The sequence below is a fragment of the Vanessa atalanta genome, chromosome 17 (genome assembly GCF_905147765.1).
Source record: "Vanessa atalanta chromosome 17, ilVanAtal1.2, whole genome shotgun sequence".
In the NCBI taxonomy this organism is placed as follows: Eukaryota; Metazoa; Arthropoda; class Insecta; order Lepidoptera; family Nymphalidae; genus Vanessa; species Vanessa atalanta.
In genome coordinates this window covers 8,995,415-9,020,967 of record NC_061887.1, presented here as the reverse complement: position 1 = coordinate 9,020,967, position 25,553 = coordinate 8,995,415, and the positions used below count along the sequence as shown (strand labels likewise).

The following is a 25,553-nucleotide window of genomic DNA, read 5'->3' as shown; positions in this document are numbered from 1 at the left end:
TATCTGGGTGGACACTTCTTATAGGCTACGACCAGAAAAGACTAATCTTTGTCTATTTGTGTTTTGCTCTGAGGAGTGCGCCAGCTAGACAATTTTCTCTTTAGCTTTTGAAAATAAGAACAATCCAATTTTTCTCATATTATAAAGGCGAAGGTTTGTATGGATATTTGTTTCTCAATCTCATGAAATTTGGCTCGGAAATTATAGTCTGTTAGTTATTTCAGCTACCATCCAAAGTTTCGCATTTATAAGACGAGTAAGCATTCGTCTTATAAATGCGAAAGTCAAAGTTTAAAGTAACCTATGTAAGCACATAGGTTACTTTTTATCCTTAACACGTGCACCCCTTCCCTTCAACCATTTCCTCACACGTAAGCTAAACCGCAGGCGGAAACTAGAATAAAATAAGTCAGTTATCAGATTTCTTAGCACAAAATATTGAGCTTTGCTTTTGAGAAGTTCATGTTATATTATAATTGGTAAAATTTGCAAACCGAAAAATATTTCTTATACAGACCTTATTAAATATGAATAACTTTATTAATTAAGAATGAGTTTTAAGTCTCGCAATAACGTTCGAATGTATTTTAAAATACACAACCGATATTTAAAAACAAAATAATCCCGATGGTTTTAACACAATGTTCTCAATTTCATTGTGACGTTTTTCAATCGTCGTGTTTATCTCCTGCACTATTAAATAAAAAGGGCAAAGTCAAACGGCATAATATGCTGTATGGAATTTTTTATGGTAATTTTATCTAGTACAATAACCATAAACACGCAAAGATTTATAACATCTTACATATATTCAACGACGTATGACGCTTTCGGAATAAGAATATTTGTTGTTTAATATTAGTGGTCAGTTATAAAATATTATATTACGTAAAAAAAGAATGTTTTCTTCACGAATGAAAATGGTCTTTCGAGTCTGTTCTTTATTCTTTTAAGAAAACAATCTTATTTTTTTTTAAACCAATCATCTTCAGTAATTGCAGACAAATTTGTCTACAAATAAGTCGAATTATTCTTAAAATCCATGTACCAAATCTGTACAGACAATAATAAAACTTATCGTATAATTATTGGTGCTAAATTTGCCTGGCAGTTTATCACGATACCACGTTTTAAAACTGTACAGCACGTCAGCCATCTCAGAATCTTGTTTACACACATTGTCATTCATTTACACATGATTAGGATGCACTTACTTTCAATTGGGCATGCATTTCACGTCTAAATAATAAAACAAATGCGGCTTTAAGTTTTCCTTACGCCTTAATGCCTTATTCTTGGAATACGTTCGCACAAGTACGTTCAGTGATATAAAAACACGCGCGTCAAATTACTATGACATGAGCGTGTGTAACATCGCTCTAATCTTGTAAAGTCGAATGGACATTAAACTTCTTTTTAATGTAATTACACAGCGTAATAAAAATATATCAATGTTAAACACTAAGTGTAACATTAAATATACTTACTTGACTAAAATAGTTAACTGGAATCTTTGAAAGTGTTTTGCTTTTTTAATTTTTTTATAAAATAGATCAGTGGATGTCAAAACGGACTAATCTGTGGTAAGCGGTCACCGCACATCCGTGAATTGAAATTAAAACTATCCTTTACCTCGACAATGCGCTACCTTGAGAACTAAGATTTTATGGTCACCTGAACACAATTCTAATTATTTCTATTTGGTAGTAGAATATCCGATGAATATGTGGTACATACTTACTTAGAATGAAATGCACAAAGCCCTACCAAGTAAAATTCTCATCAGAAAAACTATAAGCAAAAAGATTTTATTTATAATACAAATGTACAACGTTTTATTAGAACATGGCATTCAAAGTACGTAATGTGTAATATCATTGATTTCCGTCTGCAATTTACGATGGCCTTGTCTCTGGTGGCGTCGCCTGCGCACACGGGATTACATTTCGATACTCTTAATAGCTTACTTTGTACTGTATAAAGTTAGTGTACATACTTCATTGAAGTTCTTATTCAAAAATATTATTAACGACGCGAGCTCGTAAGTATGTAAATGGTCGCAGGTTCGATCCTGACCGCTTGGGCTATTATCGTCCACACTCCTATCAAAAGCTTAAAGCTAGGGGAAAGTAGGAATATTAGTAATTTATTTTAAATGGGGCTTCCCTAATATTGTGTTTAAAAAAATAATGAAATACATACACTCGTGTTCTGTAGATGTCTAGACAGACAAAATGAAAAAAATTGTGTCGTGGGAGTCACGGTTAGAACGAAGTTTTATTTGGTTTATTATATTATGATTTAAATAACAAGCACAAACAAATAAATACACAACTCTTGTGCATTACGATATGACAAGAAATAAAATTGTAATAACAAAAAATTGTTTAAACAATGTTCTATAAAAGTGAAAAAAAGAGACCGATACCGAGAGGAACTTTAGAACTTTGGTTGTCCAGAACAAGAACACAAAATGATGTACCTGGTACCTACCCAAACGGGCTTGCAAAAAGCCCCATTACCAAGTGAGTATTAACGCTGAATGCTGGTTCCTATAGAAGCTGCTGAAGACTTGGTGTGTTGTATAGAATTTAACACGCTATAACGGTCGAACTTAACACTTGGTGTATAAAGATTTAACATAAAATAATATATGTTCTGTTATGTAATATCGCACTCAATATATCATTCAGTGTGCGACTGACATCAATAAATAAAATTAATCAATATAATGGTCACGTCATATGTAATGTATAATTAAGCGGTCCTTTTGACCTACTCTGATAGATTTTTATCATGTCATGTACACGAATTGCAACTTTTTGAGGTTCTCGTGTGAAGGTTTTCGTTAATGTTACTTTCAATGCCAAGAGTATTTTTTTGTCATATTGTTATTTTGGGCCTTAGTATTTATAAGAGTTGTCAAGATTTCATTCCTGGACTGTAGTTCATAATTATTTGTATAATTTATTTAATATAATGACCCAAATTACAGTGAAGAACAATGGCTGGTTTAATTTCAAGACCTTGTATTCTTTCCCTGTGTTTTCTTACAATTAGCATCCTCATTTTTCTTACCAATAATTAATTAATCAAATCACCTTTGTTGTATCGACTCTATAGACGTTTGCAGATACACAAAAAATAAATTACAGATCAATTAAATGTTTAATGAAAACCTGATGACGTTTCATAACATTTTTTTTTTGTCGCCAGATGTGTCTCACTGAGTGGATTAGGCTACGGGACTACAGAGGCGGTCGATCCCGAGTGATCCTCGGCAAGGAGATACCGGCTTGGGTATGGGAAGCGTACCGGGTTATAGGGGTGTTCCTCTTCGGGTGTGCCTGCCAGCAGCTCACGACCGACGTCGCGAAATACACTATAGGGAGACTGAGGCCGCATTTCTTTTATGTAAGTACTTGTTTTAAGTTTTGTATCAAATATCGACATCTTCATGTACATATATGGACGGCAAATATTTTCTGTTAATTTATATGGTTTTTGTATAATAAATATAAAAAGTTTAAATTTCTTCGTAAATAAATTTATTTGACCTGGCTGCCTATCAACGATAATAATCCATGGGTACCCAACCTAAATGGGTACTGATACAGTCCATACTGTGACAAATTTGAAGAGGCGAGAAAGTCTTTGTCCAGCTGAGGAAGAGGGGAGAAGGTCTTTGTTCAGAGGAATATTACATTTGCGGGCGCCATTTTGTAAGCAAACGTGGGTATTGTGCAAAAGAATACAGCGTTTCGACAAAATCGAAGACACGTATGGCGCAGCGTAATTAGCCATTCAATCATCTGCCTGAATGACATACAGCCAATACATCTTTCGAAAATAGTATAGTGTAGTTTGCTTTATTTGAACACTTATTATATACTTCTACAGTTACTAATGTTATAAATAATTGAGTAATTCGGTCTGTTACGCTTTCACAGCTAAATCATTTAACCGATTTTGATGAAATTTGCCATGAAGCAAGCTTGAACTACTTGGAAGGACATAGGCGTTATTTATACTTTTTATACTAAAAATTTACGACCCAGACATGTGAAGCCGCGTGCGAAAATTAGTATGTTTTATATTTAAACTTTAACATGTAGTTTTACTTTTATGATTGAAAGATTAAATAAATGAAATGAATGCAAGGTAAGGCCTTCTAGAATATTTCCTAAGCAGTCATTTATCTTCCTTTGATAGTAGAACGGTTAAAAATAATCCTTATTATGGTAATGTCGACGGAAGCCGCTGAAGTGAGGCATCTGATAAGCACATAAGCCGATTTGACCGTCAACGCGTTTTTTTCCTAGTTACTATCTTCGTATAGTTTATTTCAAATGTATTGGTCGAATATGTAGACAACTTGATTGATAAAAATATTTGATTGTAATTTTTTTTATTTGTATTCTTAAAATGTACATTACATACACACGTATATATACATTATGAACAGGATTTAAGTCCTTTAACAGCTAATAGACATTCAACCTAGCATCTTGCAACGTAATATAAATAATAAAATACATTTACATCTATATATATTACCAATTATTACCAAAAAAACTGAACCGAATTCGATGAAATTTGGTATGTAGAAGTAGTTACTTTTTATGCAAAACACCTGACGACCAACTGCTAAAACGCGAGCGAACCCGGGAAACAAGTATTTTACTTGAAAATATCAGATACCGTTCGACTAAGCCTTCAATTTCAATACTAAATGACTGAATGATTTTACTAATGGTGGCAACATAAAAAATATTATTTATTTTAAGAAATAAAAATGTTGTATGTTAAAGAAAATCTTTCAATAACAAAAAAAGCGTCTTTGTCAGTTTCCTTACTTGTGCCTCTTCCTTAAACCATTTGCATTGAAATAGAGATCACATAGAATATGGATTATTAATTAACATAACAATCAGCTTAGGAAAGATCTGTGATGTAATCGTTTCCTTATTAAGTGAATTGTAAATTTCCGAGCGACGCTAACAATAGATGAAGAAATTCAAGGTTGTTTTAAGGAAAAAAAACGAACTAAGAAAGATTCCGGAAACAAATGAACCCTGTACCAAGATTTCTGTAGCATTCCTTAATTATGAATCTAAAAGTTAAATCCAATAACATGCTAGTGGTTCTCAATCATTTTGACGTCCAAGAACATTGAGCATTCCGGAACGTCTGGAGTTTTTTGAATTCAGGAACTCAATATTGAAAAAGTTAAATCTAACAATAGCTTCAAAGCACTTTGCTTTAGTGAGTTACTTTTGTAAAATAATTTATATCACTTTTATTTTATGATATGTATTAAATTTTGTTATGAGACAGTTTTAATTGTGTAGGTACTTAATTTTCTCGCGGTACACTTCAAGTGGCTTCACAAAGTACCAGGGTTCCGCGGACTACGGTTTTAGAACTACTGACATAGTAATTACTAACTAGACAATTATCAAATATAGCAACAAGAACTCTAAAATAAGTAAGTCCTGATGTGAGTTTCTGATGCTTAAATTGGAAGCGGCTTGTGGTGGTGATTATCAAAGTACAGAATTTATTTGCAAACAATGAAATAATCTCTCTTGTTTTTCATTTTATTCATTACTCCTTAAAACATGAATCATAATTAAAACGATAGTCATTAGTACGTAAAAAACTCTGGTCGTTCTTACACCGTACCTTTATTAATTATGAAGTTTGGTTACCGTTACTTTCGATAAGGCGTTTTTTTATTAGTCGATAAAAATCTTTATATGATACAGGCGTAAATGTGTGTTTTGATTGTAACTTTTCTTTACCATGATAGACGTAGAAATGTTGTTTTTTGTGAAATCTTTATGAACTCTGCCATAGTCCAAATTAAGGCAAAAGTGTACACAAAACTTCAACAGCATTGAAAGCCGCTGGATCAATTCTGAGCTCTTGAACTATTGTCGTATTCAGTCCTATATTTGGGGCACAACGGAAATATAAAATCTCTAAAAGACACACATCTAAACAGAAGAGATACGAAGATACCATTTAAAGGATACGTTTGTCGAGATGTTTGTAATACTATACAAGGATCACTTACTATCAATTTACATAATTCTATTGACCTGAGCAATCACCTAATTAGAACCACTTGAGGTGATCCAGATACTTCTATTGCTCCACATATTACTCATAATCGTCGTTGTAAGTGCTAGTAAACCAACTGCTAAGACCTCGATTCACTTGTGGCAAGTTTTCTTCGACACATGCAGGATTCCTCAAGATGTTGTCTTTCACTATCGAGCACGAATTAATTATAATCACAAATTATGTACATGAATGCCGAATGGTGCACCGGCTAGTAGCAGTTCGATAGTAGCAAGATAAAATTTATTTATTTAATATATTAAACAGTAGGTGATAATTTTGTCACAAGATGACTTATTAATGGAAGCGTATGTAGAAGGTAATTTTATAAAATAACGTCATTTACTATTTTTCTAGTAATGGTAAATGCGAAAGATTACTAGTGTACATCTTGGAACGTTAATAACGACAATTTCAAAAAAAAGTTAAAAGTAAAACAGTTATTTGAACTGTTTAGAATTTTAATAAATATTTTCTTAATCTCATAATATTGTTTATACGTTTCATTTTCAAGTTATTCCTAGTGTAAAAAATAACTGAATTTATAACTACCACCGATTTGGGAAGTTCGTTTTACTACAGTACCGCTACAAAATCAGTAGTTACGCTTTTATATCAAATTACAGGTATTAAATTATATAGAGTCTTTTGTGGATACATTCATTATTAGGATACGAGAGCTTATTGACAAAAATTGTTGAAGGTTCCGTTGTATAACAGCATACATAAGTCAAATCCGTTCATGATTTATCAACCCACTTCATAAAGCGTTGATAAGAAATAAACAGATGTTTACTTCCCTGGAATATTAATAGTCAATTAACCGTTGATAGATTGTTGATTGCTTCGCATAATATATTAACAAATTGAATACTTGTACTTGTGCTGCGATCGAGGACAGGTTCTTAATTGATGATACGTTGTCTTGTTCGAAGAAAGTATCATGTAAACTTTTTGATTTATCTTTTTTTATCGATATAAATTTCCTGACAGTAATTTAAAAGTGTAAACTGTCGTCATTACTTGTACAGATTTTATTATCTCCAAAAACGTTTTTATGGTTTGGTAAAAATTTGTTTAAAAGTCACTAGCTTTACTCTACAAGTGAAGTAAAAAAAACCTTCTAATATTTGGGTAATAGTACCTATTTTAATTTAGCAATCTTTTGTTGTAAGCATTTTATTAGCTTTACCTGATGATCTCAGGACGATGTTATTTCTCATTGACTGTATGTTTGTCAGTACGTATCCATAAATCTAAGGATAGATGCCATTTATTCTACCCTCGGTCTATATTTACACGTCTCGCGTTATGGTTTTAGGTGACGTTTTACCGTCTGGGTGGTTTGTAACCGAAGTTGGTTTTAATTTAAAACACTTCGTCTTAGTATTGCTTTCTGTATCGTATTCTCTATTTATATCGTCACCTGTATGTATATCAGTATTGTCATTATTAATTATCATTATTAGTATTGAATGTCTCTTTGTTAATTTTGTCTTCTTTGATGTTACATCGTCCCTTTCATGTTTTATTTTTTTATGGTACTTAGTTGTGACGTTTATAGATATTGTATGTAATATTTTGGAATGTGTTTCTTTTTGAATTATTCAATTTAATTAGAATACGTTTGATAAATTTTTGTTTTGTAGAGTTATATTAAGAAATAAACTATTATTAGTGTAGCTATATTGTTGATACTTTACCTAATTTTTTAATTGACTTAATTTAATTAGAACTATCCGCGCAGGGATGATGATATATTGTTAAACTAATGGACTGAAATGTATGAAATATTTTATCGAAAAAACAATCGTAACATAATTTCTGAAATTATTGCCATTTCAAGGCATTTTCCATTTGTCATTTTAATTAAAACGTCGTGGTTAAGCATCGCAATTGACGTTTCGTACTAAATGACTACATATGGTATAAATAATTGCCGGCGACACGCTCCGCCGCCAGCCGGCTGCTTGTTTGACATATTGTACCAACGGAACATCAACATGTAGCGTGTGTTAGTGGAATGACGATTTTTACGTTATAGTGTTTATGATCCATAACTAGTATAAACACAATAAAGGGCTATAAAATGTAATTGGATGTTTCATTCGTAAGGCTTTACGTTTCTTAAGGAATTTCATTTTATTTCAACGAAGAGTTCAACCGCCGTATTGTCATAAATATAAACGATATTGGTCTCATTTTTTTTTTTTTGTTGTTTGATTTGGGTACCAGTTTCACAATAACTTCCTAGAGAATAAATACAATTAGCTTTCCAACTTATTTGTTATTCCCCGAGAAACTACACAACTACATTTGGTTTCGGCGAATCATGACGCAATAAAACGATTACTTTTTACACATATTTTGGGTATCTTAATCTTAATTAAGAACGCGTGCATCTTAACCGATGATTTCGGGTTCAAACCCAGGCAGGCACCACTGAAATTTCATGTGCTTAATTTGTGTTTATAATTCATCTCGTGCTCGGCGGTGAAGGAAAACATCGTGAGGAAACCTGCATGTGTCTAATTTCAACGAAATTCTGCCACATGTGTATTCCGCCAACCCGCATTGGAGCAGCGTGGTGGAATATGCTCCAAACCTTCTCCTCAAAGGGAGAGGAGGCCTTTATCCCAGCAGTGGGACATTTACGGGCTGCTTATGTTATGTTATGTTAATCAATGATCCAAAGTCAAGAGTCAAAATATTTACTCAGAATAAAAGCGTATCTTACTGATTGTAAATCTATCAGAAATAAAAAAATCATACACAGTAAGACGTTGACTGACACAATTACTTGGTTACATTTACAGAAGATTTCCTGCCCAAACCTGATTTAAGATTTTTGAAGATAACTAACAAAAACAATAATATCAATTTTTACCAACCATAAATGGGTATCAAATTTGGAATAAACTATTTATTCTATAAGAGATACTCGTAAGAACATTACTTACAACACAGCCCTGTTATTTGATTTTTTATACAGACACATATTTACATCATAAACGTTTCAGGTAAGATATTTTACACAAGTAGCGCCGAAAGACGTTGCCATTTATAAATGGTCACATTTCTGTTCAATATTAACAATCGATGTCATTGAACTTTCGAACATGCATGATCGCGTTATCTATTTGAGCGATGATCACTCAACTGATTAGTTATACCAGAATATATTAGATATGATGTGATCTGATAGCCTGCGGTAGGTTAACAGTTTTTGTTAAGTATTTCAAGATCTATTATTGTTATCGCTTAAGTAATATCAGTTGCTATTTAATTAATAGATGTAACCAACTGGAATAGTCAGGTGACCAAAGCTGCAATGGCCTCAAAATTTATATGGACCGAAATAAATCCGTAAATAGTTGCATAATAAAATTATATCAAGTTAATAATAAAGACGACATTTGAGACGTTATATATTTTTTGTTATAAATAAATGTACGAAATTAGTACATACGAATATTTATTTATTTTATCGTAATAAGTACAAATATATTACTGAGCAGAACATTTAAATTGCTTGCCATAAAGCGCCATATTGCTATATTTTGATACACACCATAAATCTCAAGTGGAAATAAAACTACTGAAACGACACAAGTGACGATGCGAAGCGAGACTGCTCGTCGCAAAATGACCGATCCGACGTAATGGCATTTGACTGGCATTTTGTTTATTTTGCTAACGGTATCTTACACTTTTAAGACTGGATTCGCATAAAAGTAACACTCCGTGAATATACCACGGCCGATGAAAAGCCAACCTATTTCTTTATGTTAGATTTAATGAGTTTATGGATTATGGCGCACCTTAGGAATGAAGAATTGATGGTTGCCGGTTCTAGCCCAGTGAATTGTGTTTGTAATTCATCTCGTGCTCGGCGGTGAAGGAAAACATCGTGAGCAAACCTCCATGTGTCTAATTTTAAAGATATTCTGCCACACACCAACCTGCATTGGAATCCCTAAAAGCTATCAGGAAGAGATGACTGAATTAGCAATAAGCCCGTCTATTGCATGATTCTTCAATTTCTTTATTCAAATTACAATTAATAATTTAAAATATAAATATAATTGGTTTATTAAACCAATTATATTTATTGGTTTATTGGTGGAAACTATCACCATATACTATATAACTACTGTCTTCTGTCAACCGTCGTCGTGACCAATAAAATAATAAATAATATCGATAAAATATTCCCAATTCGCATGTTATAATATAAATATACGTTACAGTCACGTTTCGACACCTTTGTTGATAACAATATACGGAAAAAAGAACAAAGGGATGACATTTTTGTTTTTTTTTTTGTATTATCTTTAAAAAAAACTCTATTGAATGATCCCTATTTTCAAAACTCATCCGTACGTAAACCGGTAGCCATTCATGTTTTTTTTTTTTTTGATAGTATACTCAATTCATATTTCATATATTTATTTGAAAGAGCAGAGACAGATTGACAACGCTTGAATTAAGTACGAGGATGAATGAGATCGGTGGAACGTAAAAAAGTTTATAGTTGACAAAATCTAGATGTAAGCGGTTATATCTGCTTCACTTCTGCACGAAAACTAGTTTTTTGCGATTATAACCGATTATCCGTTATCTAATTTGTCATATAAGTTAACATGGTATAAATTATACAATAAGGAAAAAGGCTTTAAAGCAAGTATACAATTATAGTATCAGTCTTTGTATGGCATTGCTGTTTTGTTTTTTAATTTGTAAGTATAGTAAAACATTAAGTGTATATAGAACGATTATAACATTATAAGGAAATTAAATACGATTACTTAACCAGATAAGCCGTACACATTTCTGACAATGAATTAATGGATTTTTATGAAACGATCCTCATTATAGTTTTTATGTATTCTCCTGAGTCAGAATTTTGTTTTAGGTATAATTATATGATAGAATAAAATATATGACATTTTAGTTTAAAAAAAAACATTTAAAAGAAAAAACTATTTTTGATACACATTGAACGCGTAGCGCATCTTTATGTTCTCTTTCAGTAATCCATAGCACGATTAAAAATCACGAGTTAACTCATTCGCAGTGCATGTGATGTAAAAATTCGTATAATTTTATATACCCCGCGAAAATAAAACTTACGCGGCGTGATTTCGTACTGCGACCTTAGCCGACGGTCAAAGTTCACACAAACGAAATCGTCGGTCCGGCTCGTATTATCGTGTTTTGCAATTGACAAAGTCGGCTCGTATCCGTGCATACTACATGCAATATCTCAGTACATGTGCATCTAGCCTCGTGTGTCAGTTGATTGATAGCGGCAATTTACGTCGCTCGGAACACTTCAGTATTTCCTTTTAGAAGACGAAAGATACTCGTAAGCCAACACTGCTCGTTTAAACCGGACGGCTACATCACACTAAACTGCTACAAATACACATACATATTTTCCAGATATATTATTACAAGCTGAAATTTGCGATTGTTTTTTTTAACTGTGCAGCTTGCATTTTTAAATTACCACTAAAAATTTTAATAAAAGAAACACGAACAAACAATTCCTCGCAAGTGTCGTATCATCGTATTGGAAGTATAGATAAATATACAATGTTAATATTTATTTATATCCATCAAAGATATTCGACGTCGATTGAATAAAATGATGATGCTGCCCATAGACTGTGAATGTTCTATTTTTGTATGTGTGTGTTGGAAATGTTGTTTATTTTGAAAGCTCTTTGAAGTACATACATTTACGTGACAATCTCCGATTTTATATTGTAGTGTCATTCTCAGGCGAGCGTTTATTTTTTATCTAAACAAGGATCGTGATTTGCAGTATTTTATTTTGAAATAGACTTTATTTTATGTTTACTTTTATTGTTACTATTAATAAGATTAAATTTAATTTTATAGAGATGTTCCTTATTCAATTGCTAGCTGCGTGTCCGTGGGGTTTTAAAACTTGTTATGTCATCGTTAACTGATTATTTATTATTGGTGCAGTGTTTGAGAAGTTCTGCAGGCGTCAACCGTAATGAAGAGTATATTAACAAACGCATAGCATACCAGACCGAATTCTACCGCCAAACGGCAACACTTCCTATTGTTGTGTTTTAATTTGAAGGCTCAGTGAGACAGTGTAACTACAGGTACAAGGGATATAACATCTTAGTTCCCAAGTTTGACGGCGTATTTACAATATAAGGAATTATTATTATTTCTTACTATTCTATGGGCGGTGATGACTTCTTACTCTTAATGTTCTGGTCTGCCTACATAATTCTTTAAAAAAGTTTAATTTTTTCATTCCATTCTGCTTATGGTTGTGATATCAAATAATTGTTCATCACCACCTTGGATAGAATTCTTAGACCTGAGTAGAACTGGCGAAAGTAACTCAGTAAAGACAAGACTGTATATAAACTTTTATTGTGCAATACATACAGGAAGATAAAATTATACAAGCTGATTGCTTGATTAAAATTGTCAATTTACGGCTTTACGTATAAATGTTCCTTGGAGGATAATTAGTTCTCGTATGGTATCTTCTTCAGTTAAGACAAAACATTTAATTTAATACTGCGACATGAGGATTCAAAATTGCTTTTTAAGCCTACTCGAATAAAGAATATTTTGTTTTTTTTTTTTTCGATCGTTTAACTAAAGACCTGCTAATCAACTTTTATAAGGTCGTATGATATTATCTAATTACTAAAATATTACGTCAGTATTTCACTTCGGTAATTAATTGGGGGCGATTAATAGGCAATATTAATTGAATCATTTTAATGTACCAAGGTCGTGTTATTAATTTCGGTCAAATCCAATAACACAGATACATGTTGCAGTAAATATCTCGCGGTATCTCGTGTTCTTGAACCGAGATCGCCTTGCTACGATTATATTTATTCTCAATACGAATGTCATATATTCTTTAAGAGGAAGGTTGTGTAGCATTCTATGTATTAAATTGGAGTAATTGATTTTATTTTAAGGTTATTTTTCAAATAATAACGTTGATATTGATTGATATGACCTATATATAACCTTCTAGGTCAATTTGTTAATTAGGTTTTTTTTTTATTGCTGTGTTTTTGTTAATTGCAGCAAAGCTATTTTTAAGGTTATTTTCATACAAGTATGGTTATCGAAAATTCGGTAAAAACATTGTACGAATGTGCATTTTCCGAACTTTGTTTACGAAATGAAAAAGGGTACGAAAGTATTCTGTCTTTGAATATTTATATTTATGTTTCAACTAAGTTGTATTACTATGTCTTTCTGGGGTTCCGTCCACGTCGATCTCAAGGGAGACTATTTATTGTGCACAAGTGTGTGTGCAAATAGAAGAGCACTCTCTATTCCCTCACTCTGCCCTGACTATAATCCAATGGGATGGCAAATCCCGTGCGCATCAAATTACGTGCTCTCCGAGACAGGAGTATATACACTGCCAAATTTCTGGGCTGTAATCCAAACTTTCTCGAAATAAATACTTCATGACGTGCCTGTAATTTTCACACAATTAAATGGTCTGTATCTCAGTATATATCATCAATAAAGTATGTAAGTAATTGCTTTAAATTACATTTAGAAGTGTAGAAGATTACGGAAATAATCGTTAGAAAATTAGCTAACATCTATAAATTCAAGCGTAATATTATTCGTGTTATGTTTGATTAAGCCTGTATATATTATGTAAAGACGATTTGATAATATTTAATCTTTAAATAAATTCATCGCATCCGAGGTGAATGGACATTAATATATTTTAAGCTGATTTCATACTAGTACTTTTACAATGAGGAATAAACTATAAATTAAAATGTATTACTTGAAAATATTAGGACATTGCCTCTCCTTCGTTTTCTTTGACCAAATCGCTTCTTGAATGTTATTATTCTTTTGAATTTCTATTAAATCCTATTCTTGGCTTTCGAATTGTAAACGTTTGTTTTATTTGATGTTCCCTTTAATCCCGATGATCTTGATCAATGCGTAGGGTCGTTGATCGGATAGGATTTATTGCTCCGGCGCATTAGCGGTGCCTCTCAAACGACCAATTAGCGCTATCTATCCAGTGACGATTGAAACGCTATTCAAATGTTAGACACGAAGTGCAAGTCTCGAGCGATGATCCAAAACATAAAAAAATATATTTATTCAAAATATTAAACTTATATTAAGATGTCTTTAGTTTCGCATTTAATAAATCGACTTTCAAAATTAACACGAAATATATCAAAGTTAAATAAATTATTTATTTATAATCCACAATATATTGTATATTGTAAAATTTGAGTTAATTGACATTTCTTTCGATAGAATATTCTTTTCCGCGGTAGCTTTAGGTGTAAATAATCTTATAAAACGTCCATTCAAAATTGCGTGGAAACGTCTTCTTTTAGAAGGTATTTACTTACCCACCTGAAATACGAATGGAATAACGGGACGATGAAAAAAGTGCTAAGTAGATGAAAAGTGAATTTATTAGTTTCATTTTTTATTTGTTTGCAGGGCAAACAGGTGCTTGTCTATTCATGTATTTCTGTAGATAAAAAAAGCGTTAGCATATCACCCACACATTTGAGACGCTTAAGTACCTTTGGAGTCGCATCTTTAATTGGCCTTAATATACAATCATAGAAGTGTTCTCACAATGTTGCGCTAATAAGATACAAATCCGTAATAATATTATGAGAAGTTGTAAGTTTTTAGTTCAGCTCATCACTTGTACCGCTTTGTCTATTTGGCTTGTAACATAAATTTGTAATTGAAAGGAATGGAAAACGTAAGTAAGAGAGAGCTTCTCATTTAAATATAACATAATAGGAAATCGGTATAAAGATACTGATGTTTTTAATGATTTTATTGAAATTCTTACTATTAATGTGTCAACTTGTTCGTTAAAAACAAACATATTTTATATATTATTTTTTTATATTCAGACGAGAAAAATCATGTGCTTATTTTGTTCTTACCTACTCTACCACATTGTTTTATTCTTAGAATCTAGAGGTAATTATTTTATTATAATTCATTACAAATCACGAAATTTCCAAGGGAAGCTAACTGCGCGAGAGGTGTTATAGTTCTCAATTGTGTGTTACACGAGTTTAATCTACTAAGCTCTCATAGTCCGCGAGATGATCGAAGTTAAATGAATCAAATTCAATTTCAAAATCAAATTTACAAACTTCGAGCTGTTATGGATAGAGAGCGCTATTATCAGGATCTGCAGCCTTATAAGCTACCCAAAAGACCAAAGAAGCGGTTCTATTAATTATATAATTTCACATAATACTAACTCGTACACTTAGCTCACGTAACTATTGATGTTACGTTATCTATATTCTATACATATAATAAATTTGGAGTGTATGTTTGTAATATTAAAGTTTTTACTCAAATCATATGTATATATACCAACTTAACATTTTTTAAATTTTTGTTTCTGGCTAAATAACTTTTTTGTTAAATTCAAACGCGCACCAAGTCGCGAGCACAGTTTGTATTTCATAAAATCAAACATAATTCATGTCTATATATTCGATAAGACATAAATTATATAATTTTACAAGATATGAAGTATCTAACCAAGACTCGATTTTCAAGGAACGAGAATTATTTTGCCCTAATACACGTTTTGATTGATAAACTAGTTCCGTCCGGTCGTCTCGTGTTACACGTCTAAATATGAAGCAACGTGACAAATGACCCACTAACTGTGATAAGATCTGACAAGATATTAGTCAGTCGAGTAAATATTAACTAGAGAATGTGTATTTTAGTCCATTAAGTCGGAGTTGTGCCGTGACTATCGATTATGATTATGGCAATATACATTTCATACCCTTGGAAATGTGTTGATAAATTGAAACTGTCATATATAACAGAGCCAAGCCTCTTATATATCATCCAACAGCATATATAATATAGTGATATATTTCTTTATCATATTCTTATATATACGGTTTTATCAATAATTGTGCAAGGCAAAATCAAACCAATATTATAAATGCCAAAAATTGACTTATCGTGACTGAACTACTGAACCGGTCGTTTTGTAATTTGACGTAAACTCTAACTTTACAACAACAGTAACATAATTTGAAGCGAACGGTTTCTCTATGAACACCTAGTTTGATATTATGCAAAATCATAATTCTTTATTTAATTATTATGTAAGTTTATAAAAGCTTTTAATTTTCGGAAAATGTAGGAAACGTATTCACATTCTACTTGTACAACATACCTCAAAGACGAATGTCGTAGTAATAATAATTAATTATTAAAGATTATCTACACTGGGATTTGTATTAAAACTACGACTTATATTATTTGATGAGGAATAATAGTAACGAATTATTTGAACTAAAGTACTACTTAATTTTATTTTATTTAACTACTAAATTGAATTCAATAATGAGTCTCCGATTTTGACCCTGACACTGACACCGTGAGAAATACCTTAGGTTGAATAACAATAGTCTAAATTATCTGTGGCAATGAATGTGTAGCTCACTAGCATTACAGTTTTTGTCTTAGGAATTATTTTAGATTCTCCTGGAACTGGACAAAAAGTGGTGATAAAAAGCTTCGCTCTCGATTAGCTTAGTGAATTCATCACTTCACTGGGTCCTTCGGTGGCTTACTAATTTCTATTTACGGTTCTAAAGAAATAATGGATCACACATTCCTTCGATTTTAATGATCTAATAATTTGGAGAAGTCGCATTCAAATCGTAAAGTTCGTTTTTATTTCTTAGAGATAATTATATTATTAAAAGTCCATGAAAAGTGTTCGTTCTGTGTGTTCTAAAATCGGATTAAAATTTTATGGACCATTTCGTTCTTTTAATAAAAAATGTAATTTACGATTACACGAACTTGTAACATTATAAAGCCCAATAAAACTTTCTATTTTCAATCAGCTTGCGTTGTGACAAGATTGGATCCTTTGTGTTTAAACGACGTGCGCAATTCACGATAGAATATAATTATTTTTAGCGGAACTTTTTTCATACATTACATTAGCAGCCCGTAAATGTCCCACTGCTGGGATAAAGGCCTCCTCTCCCTTTGAGGAGAAGGTTTGGAGCATATTCCACCACGCTGCTCCAATGCGGGTTGGCGGAATACACATGTGGCAGAATTTCGTTGAAATTAGACACATGCAGGTTTCCTCACGATGTTTTCCTTCACCGCCGAGCACGAGATGAATTATAAACACAAATTAAGCACATGAAAATTCAGTGGTGCCTGCCTGGGTTTGAACCCGAAATCATCAGTTAAGATGCACGCGTTCTAACCACTGGGCCATCTCGGCTCATTTCATTCTCAAGTAATTTGCACTTTTATCTCAACAATGCAGAGTATTGATTTCATATATCTGTGTCAATCTGTCAGCTCGGTAAGTGGTTTTGTCGTGTGATCGTTCGTCGGGAAGTGATTCTTTTCACACCGACGCAACGTGTTTTATTAATATCTTTTTGGCACTTAAAATTTGACATATGTTATTTTTATTTACTTTTTATGGATACACTAAAATTACATTTGGATAATATGTGTGTAATATGCATATTAAAATCAAATCAACTTTATTCGAGTAGGCTCATAAAAGCACTTTTGAATCATTTTATTGGATTGAATTTGAAGTAAAGCGTCCACCGGTTCCAAAGTAGGTTCTACAGAGAAGAACCGGAAAGAAGCTCAGTAGTAACTCTTTTCCAGTTTAATTTTTACAATTAAACTTTGTATATTTTGTCTGGAAATCAACATATACTACGTCCACGTATTTTTATCGTTAACATGATCTGTATTGAATAGTAGGTACCTTACTTATATAATAATAGTACTTATATATAGTAATACCTTATTTATCAATATTATTGACATGAGATTAAAATTTATTAATACAGAAATTATACAGCGTTGATTAAAAATGTTAATCTATTTATAAATTTACGTGTTTTTATGACAATTATTTGTAACAGTAGTTGTAACGTGATGATGAATTAAAGAATGATCGTTTTAACCTTGACAACGGATTGATAAAATGATATTGAATTGAAGATACCCTGTGATTTTTTCTTTAATCTCTATCACGTTACCAACTATATTTAGTACCATATTAATAGAATGGAAACTTGATACTTATTACTCAATTAATTGATAGAGTTATTATTGCGTGCTAAGTCTGAAAATCCGTCTGGATAGGTACCACCCACTCATCAGATATTCTACCGCCAAACAGCAATACTCAGTATTGTTGTGTTCCGGTTTGAAGGGTGAGTGAGCCAGTGTAACTACAGGCACAAGGGACACACCATTTTAGTTCCTAAGGTTGGTGGCGCATTGGTGATGTAAGGAATGGTTAATATTTCTTACAGTGCCATTGTCTATTGGCGGTGATGACCACTTACCATCAGGTGGCCCATTTGCTTGTCTACCCACCGATATCATAAAATATATATATATATATATGTGTATTATATTTTTCTTGGTGTAAAGAGACGTTGTTAACAGGCCCAGTGAGTCAATTAATTAACCGGTATCTTTAACCTCATTCAGAACAATGTCGTAAAGGTTTATTGTCATTAAAGTTGGGACCGTACCTTTTTATTGACGTTTTCAAAACCACATCCTGGCTTTTATAGTTTGTTTGGTTTACTATAAAAGTGTTTTTCTGTTTAATACTCCATCGCGTCTTCACAGATAAATGGATTTCGATAAGAGTGTCGGAACTGATTGCGAATATGTTCAAATGGTAATATCCACTTGATATTTAACAAATGTAAATAAAAAGATTTTCACCGCAACAAAATTAGTAAATTACAGGTTATTAGGTTACAGGCAAAGATCTAGACTTGCGATAATTTTTTTCGATATTTCGAATAGGAGTATATGGTTGAGTAAGGCCTTTTAAATGGCTGACACTCACATAATATCTCGTATTATATTATGTTTTTAAAGAAAAGAGGATTTATAGTTAAGTCTGAAGTTATATCTTGAGTCAGGTATACACAGTTGCTGTTATTCCTGTACCAGCCCGAAGTCTGGTTGACAATGTTAGGCTCTCATGCTCATGAAAGCACTGAAAATCTTGTATCTGACTCTGTAATACACGGCTTAATACTCCGGTGCTAATACTACGTCGGAAAAGACCTCAACATTATTGTTCCTCAAAAATTGTGACTATCGAAGAAGAGCGTAACCGTCAGAAAATATCGTTGAAAACATTTTAAATCCAGTCACATAATTGTAACCTTTTTTTTGGACCCTTCAACTCAAGATACATTATTCCTAGGTCTTGCTATTTGGTGGTTATAAAAAATCCCACCAATATAATATATATTTGAAAGTGTCAACCTGTATATAGTGTAAGTTCCTTGAGATAGTATCGTTAAAAAGTTTTAAATGAAGCGAACGTTAAGCGTGCTTAAATCACCTACATTACTTCAAGTAGAATAAATGCATTCTAAATAACAGTCGTTCTCGACTAAATTGAAGACTTCACTTTCCATTACACGCAATTTATTCGAGAGGTCTGCTCCATGCGTTGCGACTCTTGACTAGTCATGTGTACTTGTGTGGATAATTATTGAGTACAGCCTTATTTTCTTCTCGCACGCCATTTTTCCGTTAGTTCGATTGAATTCATGCATATTTAAAACTATTGGAATTCAAATATCGAATGTCTTTTTATTTACATTATATTATAATGTTAGTATTTTTGTTTTATATGTTGTTGGGACACACACAACATAGACAATATTTTAATATTGATTAATAAAAAAAATCTTTGAGTTTAATCACGACAGACACTTTGCACGCTTTTTTTATTAGACTTTCTAATTATTACTTGTTTTGTGTTTAGTGATAAATAAAAAAAAAAATGATTTTGATGACATATAATTTTCTTGTTTTAATATTGTTTTCTATAATATATATGTATTGATTTCAAACGATCAAGACATACGAAGTTCACATCGTCACATCAATAACAATTTAAAACTAAGTTTGCTTTTGACATGGAACGGCACATCCATAAGGCCGTCTGGGTAGGTTCCTTTATCATATATACCGCCGCTAAGCAACAATACTTAGTATTTTAGTGTTCAGGTTTAAAGGGTGAGTGACCCGATGTAACTATAATCACAAGGGGCATAACATTTCAGTTCCTAAAGGTTACGCATAGGCTATGCGCACTAACCTTTAGATAATGTAAGAAATGGTTAAGAAAAAGTAGGCTCCAAAGTCTATGGGCAGTGGGCACCTCTTACCATCAGGGGGTACCCCGTCCTCCTATCTCATAAAAAAATGTGTATATTGTATTGGTACCACGACCAAAATGTTATGCACAATTTCAGTTCAATGGGTTAAATGGAAATGATATACAGTTAAGGTGAAAGAATTGACACAAAAAATACAATTGAGGTTTAATTAAAGCAACCGCTCGTTCTTGTGAATGCAAAACCGTTTTATCTTATCATCAATTTATCGATAATAACCATTCACTTGTCTAAAAAATTGTAAGCGAATCCATTGAGAGCTATGAAGATTGAAATTGGTATTACACAAATGAAAGCAAGACATGATTGAACGAGATCGGTTTCTTGGGAAGTCAATGCGAGTTGTATTGTATGCTGAAGGGCTTCTATAAAATTCAATCGCGTTATTACTGACACGGCATATAAATAATTTTACTTAGATTATAAATATGACAACAAAACATTCGATAAGCGAAAGAAAATAAATAATTGGTACTTATATGATATAAAATTCCAAAATCAAAATACACTTTACTGAAGTAGGCTTTCACAAGTACTTTTGAATCATCATTTTACAAAATTATTTTAATTGATACTCAAAACCGTTTTATAGGAATGTAGATTCTACCGAGACGAACCGGCAAGAAACTCAGTAGTTATTCTTTTTATTTAAAATACAAAGTTATGTTCGTTAAATACAATTGTATATGTGTATATAATCTATCCTGCCTGGAAGTCAGCAAGTATTAGCTTTACGCTTTTTTATCATCTATATAGGAAAGGTCTTGTATTGAATAATGTACTTTTTATTCATGTATATTTTACAAATGATTTGAATTTGTTATCTTAATGATAACTTAACGTGTGTGATAACAATTTTATCAATTCGAACTACTAATCTGTTACGTCACAGCGTGGGGTATTCATTCATGGGTATATTTGATTATTACCAATGTAATAATCGTCCATGAAAGCATTTATCACCCCCAAACTACAATTGTTATATTTAATAACTCCCATAGCGTTAACACTATCAATTACACGCTAAATATTTATTGAATCGCCTCTATCGCACCCTCTTTCATCTTTAACATTGAGCTTAATGTACCGATTTAATTAAAAATTATGACATATCTCAGAACCCCTACGCTTATCGTACAATTCTATAGCGTTTTATAATACGCGCGCCCCTATTTTAACCTCTTCTGGTTTCCAGTTTATCGTGATCTGTTCTATGTAAAAATTTTGAAAAGAACTATTACATTTCGATGGTTCTTCTAATATTGGACTTTTGTAATAATAACAATTTTATTCATCGCCGCATGAATGAAGGTCATGGAAGCTACGTATATGTCATCTTTTCGATGGTGTCATGGTTTTAGTAGGTACGAAATTGAAGGTCAAATAGCGACGTTGTTTTTTGGTATCGTCGTGATTTTGGTATTTATCTTTGAATTAAACGCTATTTTTAATAACGCTTCACTTGAAGAATGTTTAAATTAAGTATTGTATCTAATGGTTTTTAAATTATGAAAAGGTTTTATACGTAAAGTTTTTCTTAACTATATGTACAGATCGGATTAATTTTTTTTTTGAATTCGTTATGGTTAACCTTTTTTGATTAACCTTCTTTTTGCTACCGCGGTCATAATGCTTTATTTCACAAACAACAATGTTCAACAGTCTACAACAACCTCACAAAAATATTATCTAAAGAAAGATAAACTAAGCGTTGGTTGAAAACTGACAAATTTATTTCAATCAGCTTTTATTGTCCATAGTTTTCTTTCGATACAATATTATAAGGATACTTGAAATCAAGTCGACCGTAATTATTCGTTATATTCAGATTTTATCCGCGACCGTATCTTTTTTAATACTTTGGCCGACTTTCCGTCAAAATCGCACCTGTCTGCAGATGCAGCTGCCTGGGAACATGCAGTTTAACTCCACAACAATGTTTTTGTCTTTATTTGCATTAGGACGCTGTGAAATTGGTAAAAAACCGTTTTCGTCATTAAACTTAGGGCAATGTATGAAATGGATACATTGCAAAGTTTAAATTAAGGAAAAAAAACTTTAGCATGATTAAATAGTTTGCATTAAAAAAAAACCCCTAATATGGCCCCCACTTTGAAACACTCGTACACAAACATAAACTGTATATTGGAAAGATTTCCTCATATGTAACGTATACTTGATAAATAGTTAATCTCGCTGTACGACCGCGAAGCTTGTCACGAATTAACTCGAATAACTTTGAAATTACAACATTAACCACTGATCGACAGCTATGTTTATCGGGTAAACTATTTTAATCCGTAAATGAAATTTTATCCGTCTAATCGATATCTATAACGACCTTTTAAAAATTAATGTAAAAAAATGGCAGTATGTATTTATTTTAAATTTGGAACTTGAAAAGGAAGGCATGAATATTATAAAATGTACATAACTAGTAATAACCGGTTAAGTACTGTCTACAAAGAAATGTATTAAAAATTGTTTTATAAATAAATTTAGTAATAAAATTTATATTTGTGACTTAACATTTCCCTTCCAACGTATTTAATTTCCTCTCTATATGTTTTCTAAGGAAATGATTGAAACTTAATACTGTTGAAATCAAAATGTTCAAAACAACTGAACGTTTGATTGAGTATTTGTTGTCGTAACGATTTTTATTGATGACAATTGGTCGTTATTACTGAACCGAATGGGAAAAAACGTTTATTTTAAAGGGCGAGAGACTATTTAATTGTTTTGTGATGGAAGAAAGAGTTTAATGGTCTCGATTCTATAGACTTACCGGACTATAAGCGCACGTTTATTGAAATGCATTTGAATTCTTTCGATAATACATATTGTGTGCGTGTGTGTACGAATGTGTATACGTGTGTGTGTTTTCATTCATTCAAACGAAGAAGTTTATACGTATCGCAATACAGCCATCAATTTTATTGTAAGACAAAAACTCACAACATACTATCATGTGGCTCAGTGGCTATTCATTTAAAAAGTATTTATTGCTTTGATTTAAGTGCATTTTTCTTTTTTTATTACATTTATGTTTTTACATAAGAAATATTTTGTATATTTTGCGTATTTAGTATCTTAAACTTCACTGCATCACTTAGACAGACATGTTTAAAAAGACTTGCGTGAAAATGAGGAAAAGAGTAGGTATATGTTATCTATACCAAATCGATGTCGAGGTCCTCTGGCTATCTATCAGCTTTATGATGAGACCCTGGACACCATCCAGGTCTATAGTAGGTACTTGTCAAGGCAATTCCAACAAGCTCAGACGCGACGCAGATATCGTAAATAGATAAGAAGTTCCTATGACAAATTTATCTATCTTAAGAGCACTTTCAAGGCACCATATTATTTCAATGTCACCGAATTTACATGTTTAATATAATAATTATTATTATTCTACAAAAACATATTTATGTACAGTTACATGATTGATCTAGGATATATAGAATAAAGGTCTCAGTGTATAATATAGTCATCAAACGGAATATAGATCATATATAACCTAACCTAGCTGTGCTAACCCAATAACCTGTGTTAAGGATAATCAGCTCTCACCCCGAAAGTTGAAATAATCGATATACTGCAATAATGCCTAAGGTAAGTAGGTAACGAAACGATTGCAAAAAAAGATAATTATCAGATAAATTGTTGCCAACATTGTAATGAAAGTTGACTGCAATTAATGCGTTTGTTGACAAAGCAAAACATTGCAATTTAGAATGATACGTTGATTCAGCGATCTCGCCTTACATGTTGACATTTGACAACGGACCGATCTGTCTGTTCGTGAAACGGGAATTTCGTACATATATAACCTACAATCTATATTATAATAAATAATAGCGTGATACGAAGATATGTTTTTTAATGATCTTAGTATGTGCGAGTATGATTTAAGCAATAGTTATATGTATGTAATATCAGATTATAGTTTTTGTGTAATATCGAACAAACAAAAAAAAACTTTATTTGGAATAACAGCTGACACAATAATGCTTGTGGTTGAGGCCTCCTTGACCAAGAATAGACTGTTAAATGACCCCGCCCTTCCATAACGAGACGTATATAATTTATTATTATTCTACTGTACATTCTACTGTAATTAAATCTGAGTGTATATACTAAGTACTACATTAATACAAATATTGTTTGTGTATTTAAAATTGATGTAAATTCGATTTTTAGTACAAATTGTGAAGTAATCACTAATTAGTAATAATAAATTGTGTTTTTTAAACGTATACGTATAACGTCTAGTTATAAAAAAAAAATCCAAACAATTTGTTAACGTTAACTGTCCCAGGTGTTTTATTGTTGGACACAGTAGACAGACGGATAAGTTTCTGGATCAGTATTACGAGTGAACGGCTATCAACTATTAATATTATGAACGCAAAAATAACTCAGTCTGACTGTTTTTCTGTTGCTCTTTCACAGCCAAACCACTAAACCGAATTCAATGAAATTTAGTATAAAGCAATCTTCAATTCCACGAAAGGACATAGGTTACTTTTTATGCCTAACTTCTGACGACCAACCCCTAAAACGCGACCGAAGCCGCAGACAACTAGTAATATAAATTTTACAACAACCAGTATTAGGTATACGAATACTTGATTACAACCACAGGCTTAAGTAGGTTAGATACCACAAGCTGTCACTCCGAACGTATCTAAAGTTGACGCTACACATATATGTTCAATACCGCTGGTGTCATTGCTACTAATGATTTATCGTTCAAAAAGTTGTTTGGACCTTTTTTAAATATTCCTGAACGAATGGTTATATATTTATTTACGAATGTAACTACAGGCACAAGGGACATAACAGCTTAGTTCCCAATATTGGGGGGGAATAGGCGATGTGATAAGGAATGGTTAATATTTCTTATGGCGCCATTGTCTATGATCGGTGCCGACCACTTACCATCACGTGGCCCATTTGCTCGTCCGCCTACCTATACCATAAAAAAACAATGTTTTTAAAATTTGTTGATTGAAGCCACAAATTTGTATTGTGTAATACAGTTACCGACTGTTTCGTTGAATAAACACTTTTATATGTTATTCTGTATGTAGTTCTGTGTTTACGTACGTAGAAAGCCGGAACCGTTCTTTA

The 25,553-nt window shown here is 32.2% G+C and overlaps 1 protein-coding gene across 1 annotated transcript in view; it reads left to right on the top strand.

Moving 5' to 3' along the window:
- The window catches only part of LOC125070470 (putative phosphatidate phosphatase), a 90,604-nt gene that overhangs the window by 53,416 nt on the left and 11,635 nt on the right, over positions 1-25,553 (top strand). Inside the window, exon 3 of the mRNA XM_047680360.1 lies at positions 3,217-3,414. Coding sequence (XP_047536316.1) covers positions 3,217-3,414 — 198 coding nt within the window. The remainder of the gene's footprint in view (positions 1-3,216; positions 3,415-25,553) is intronic.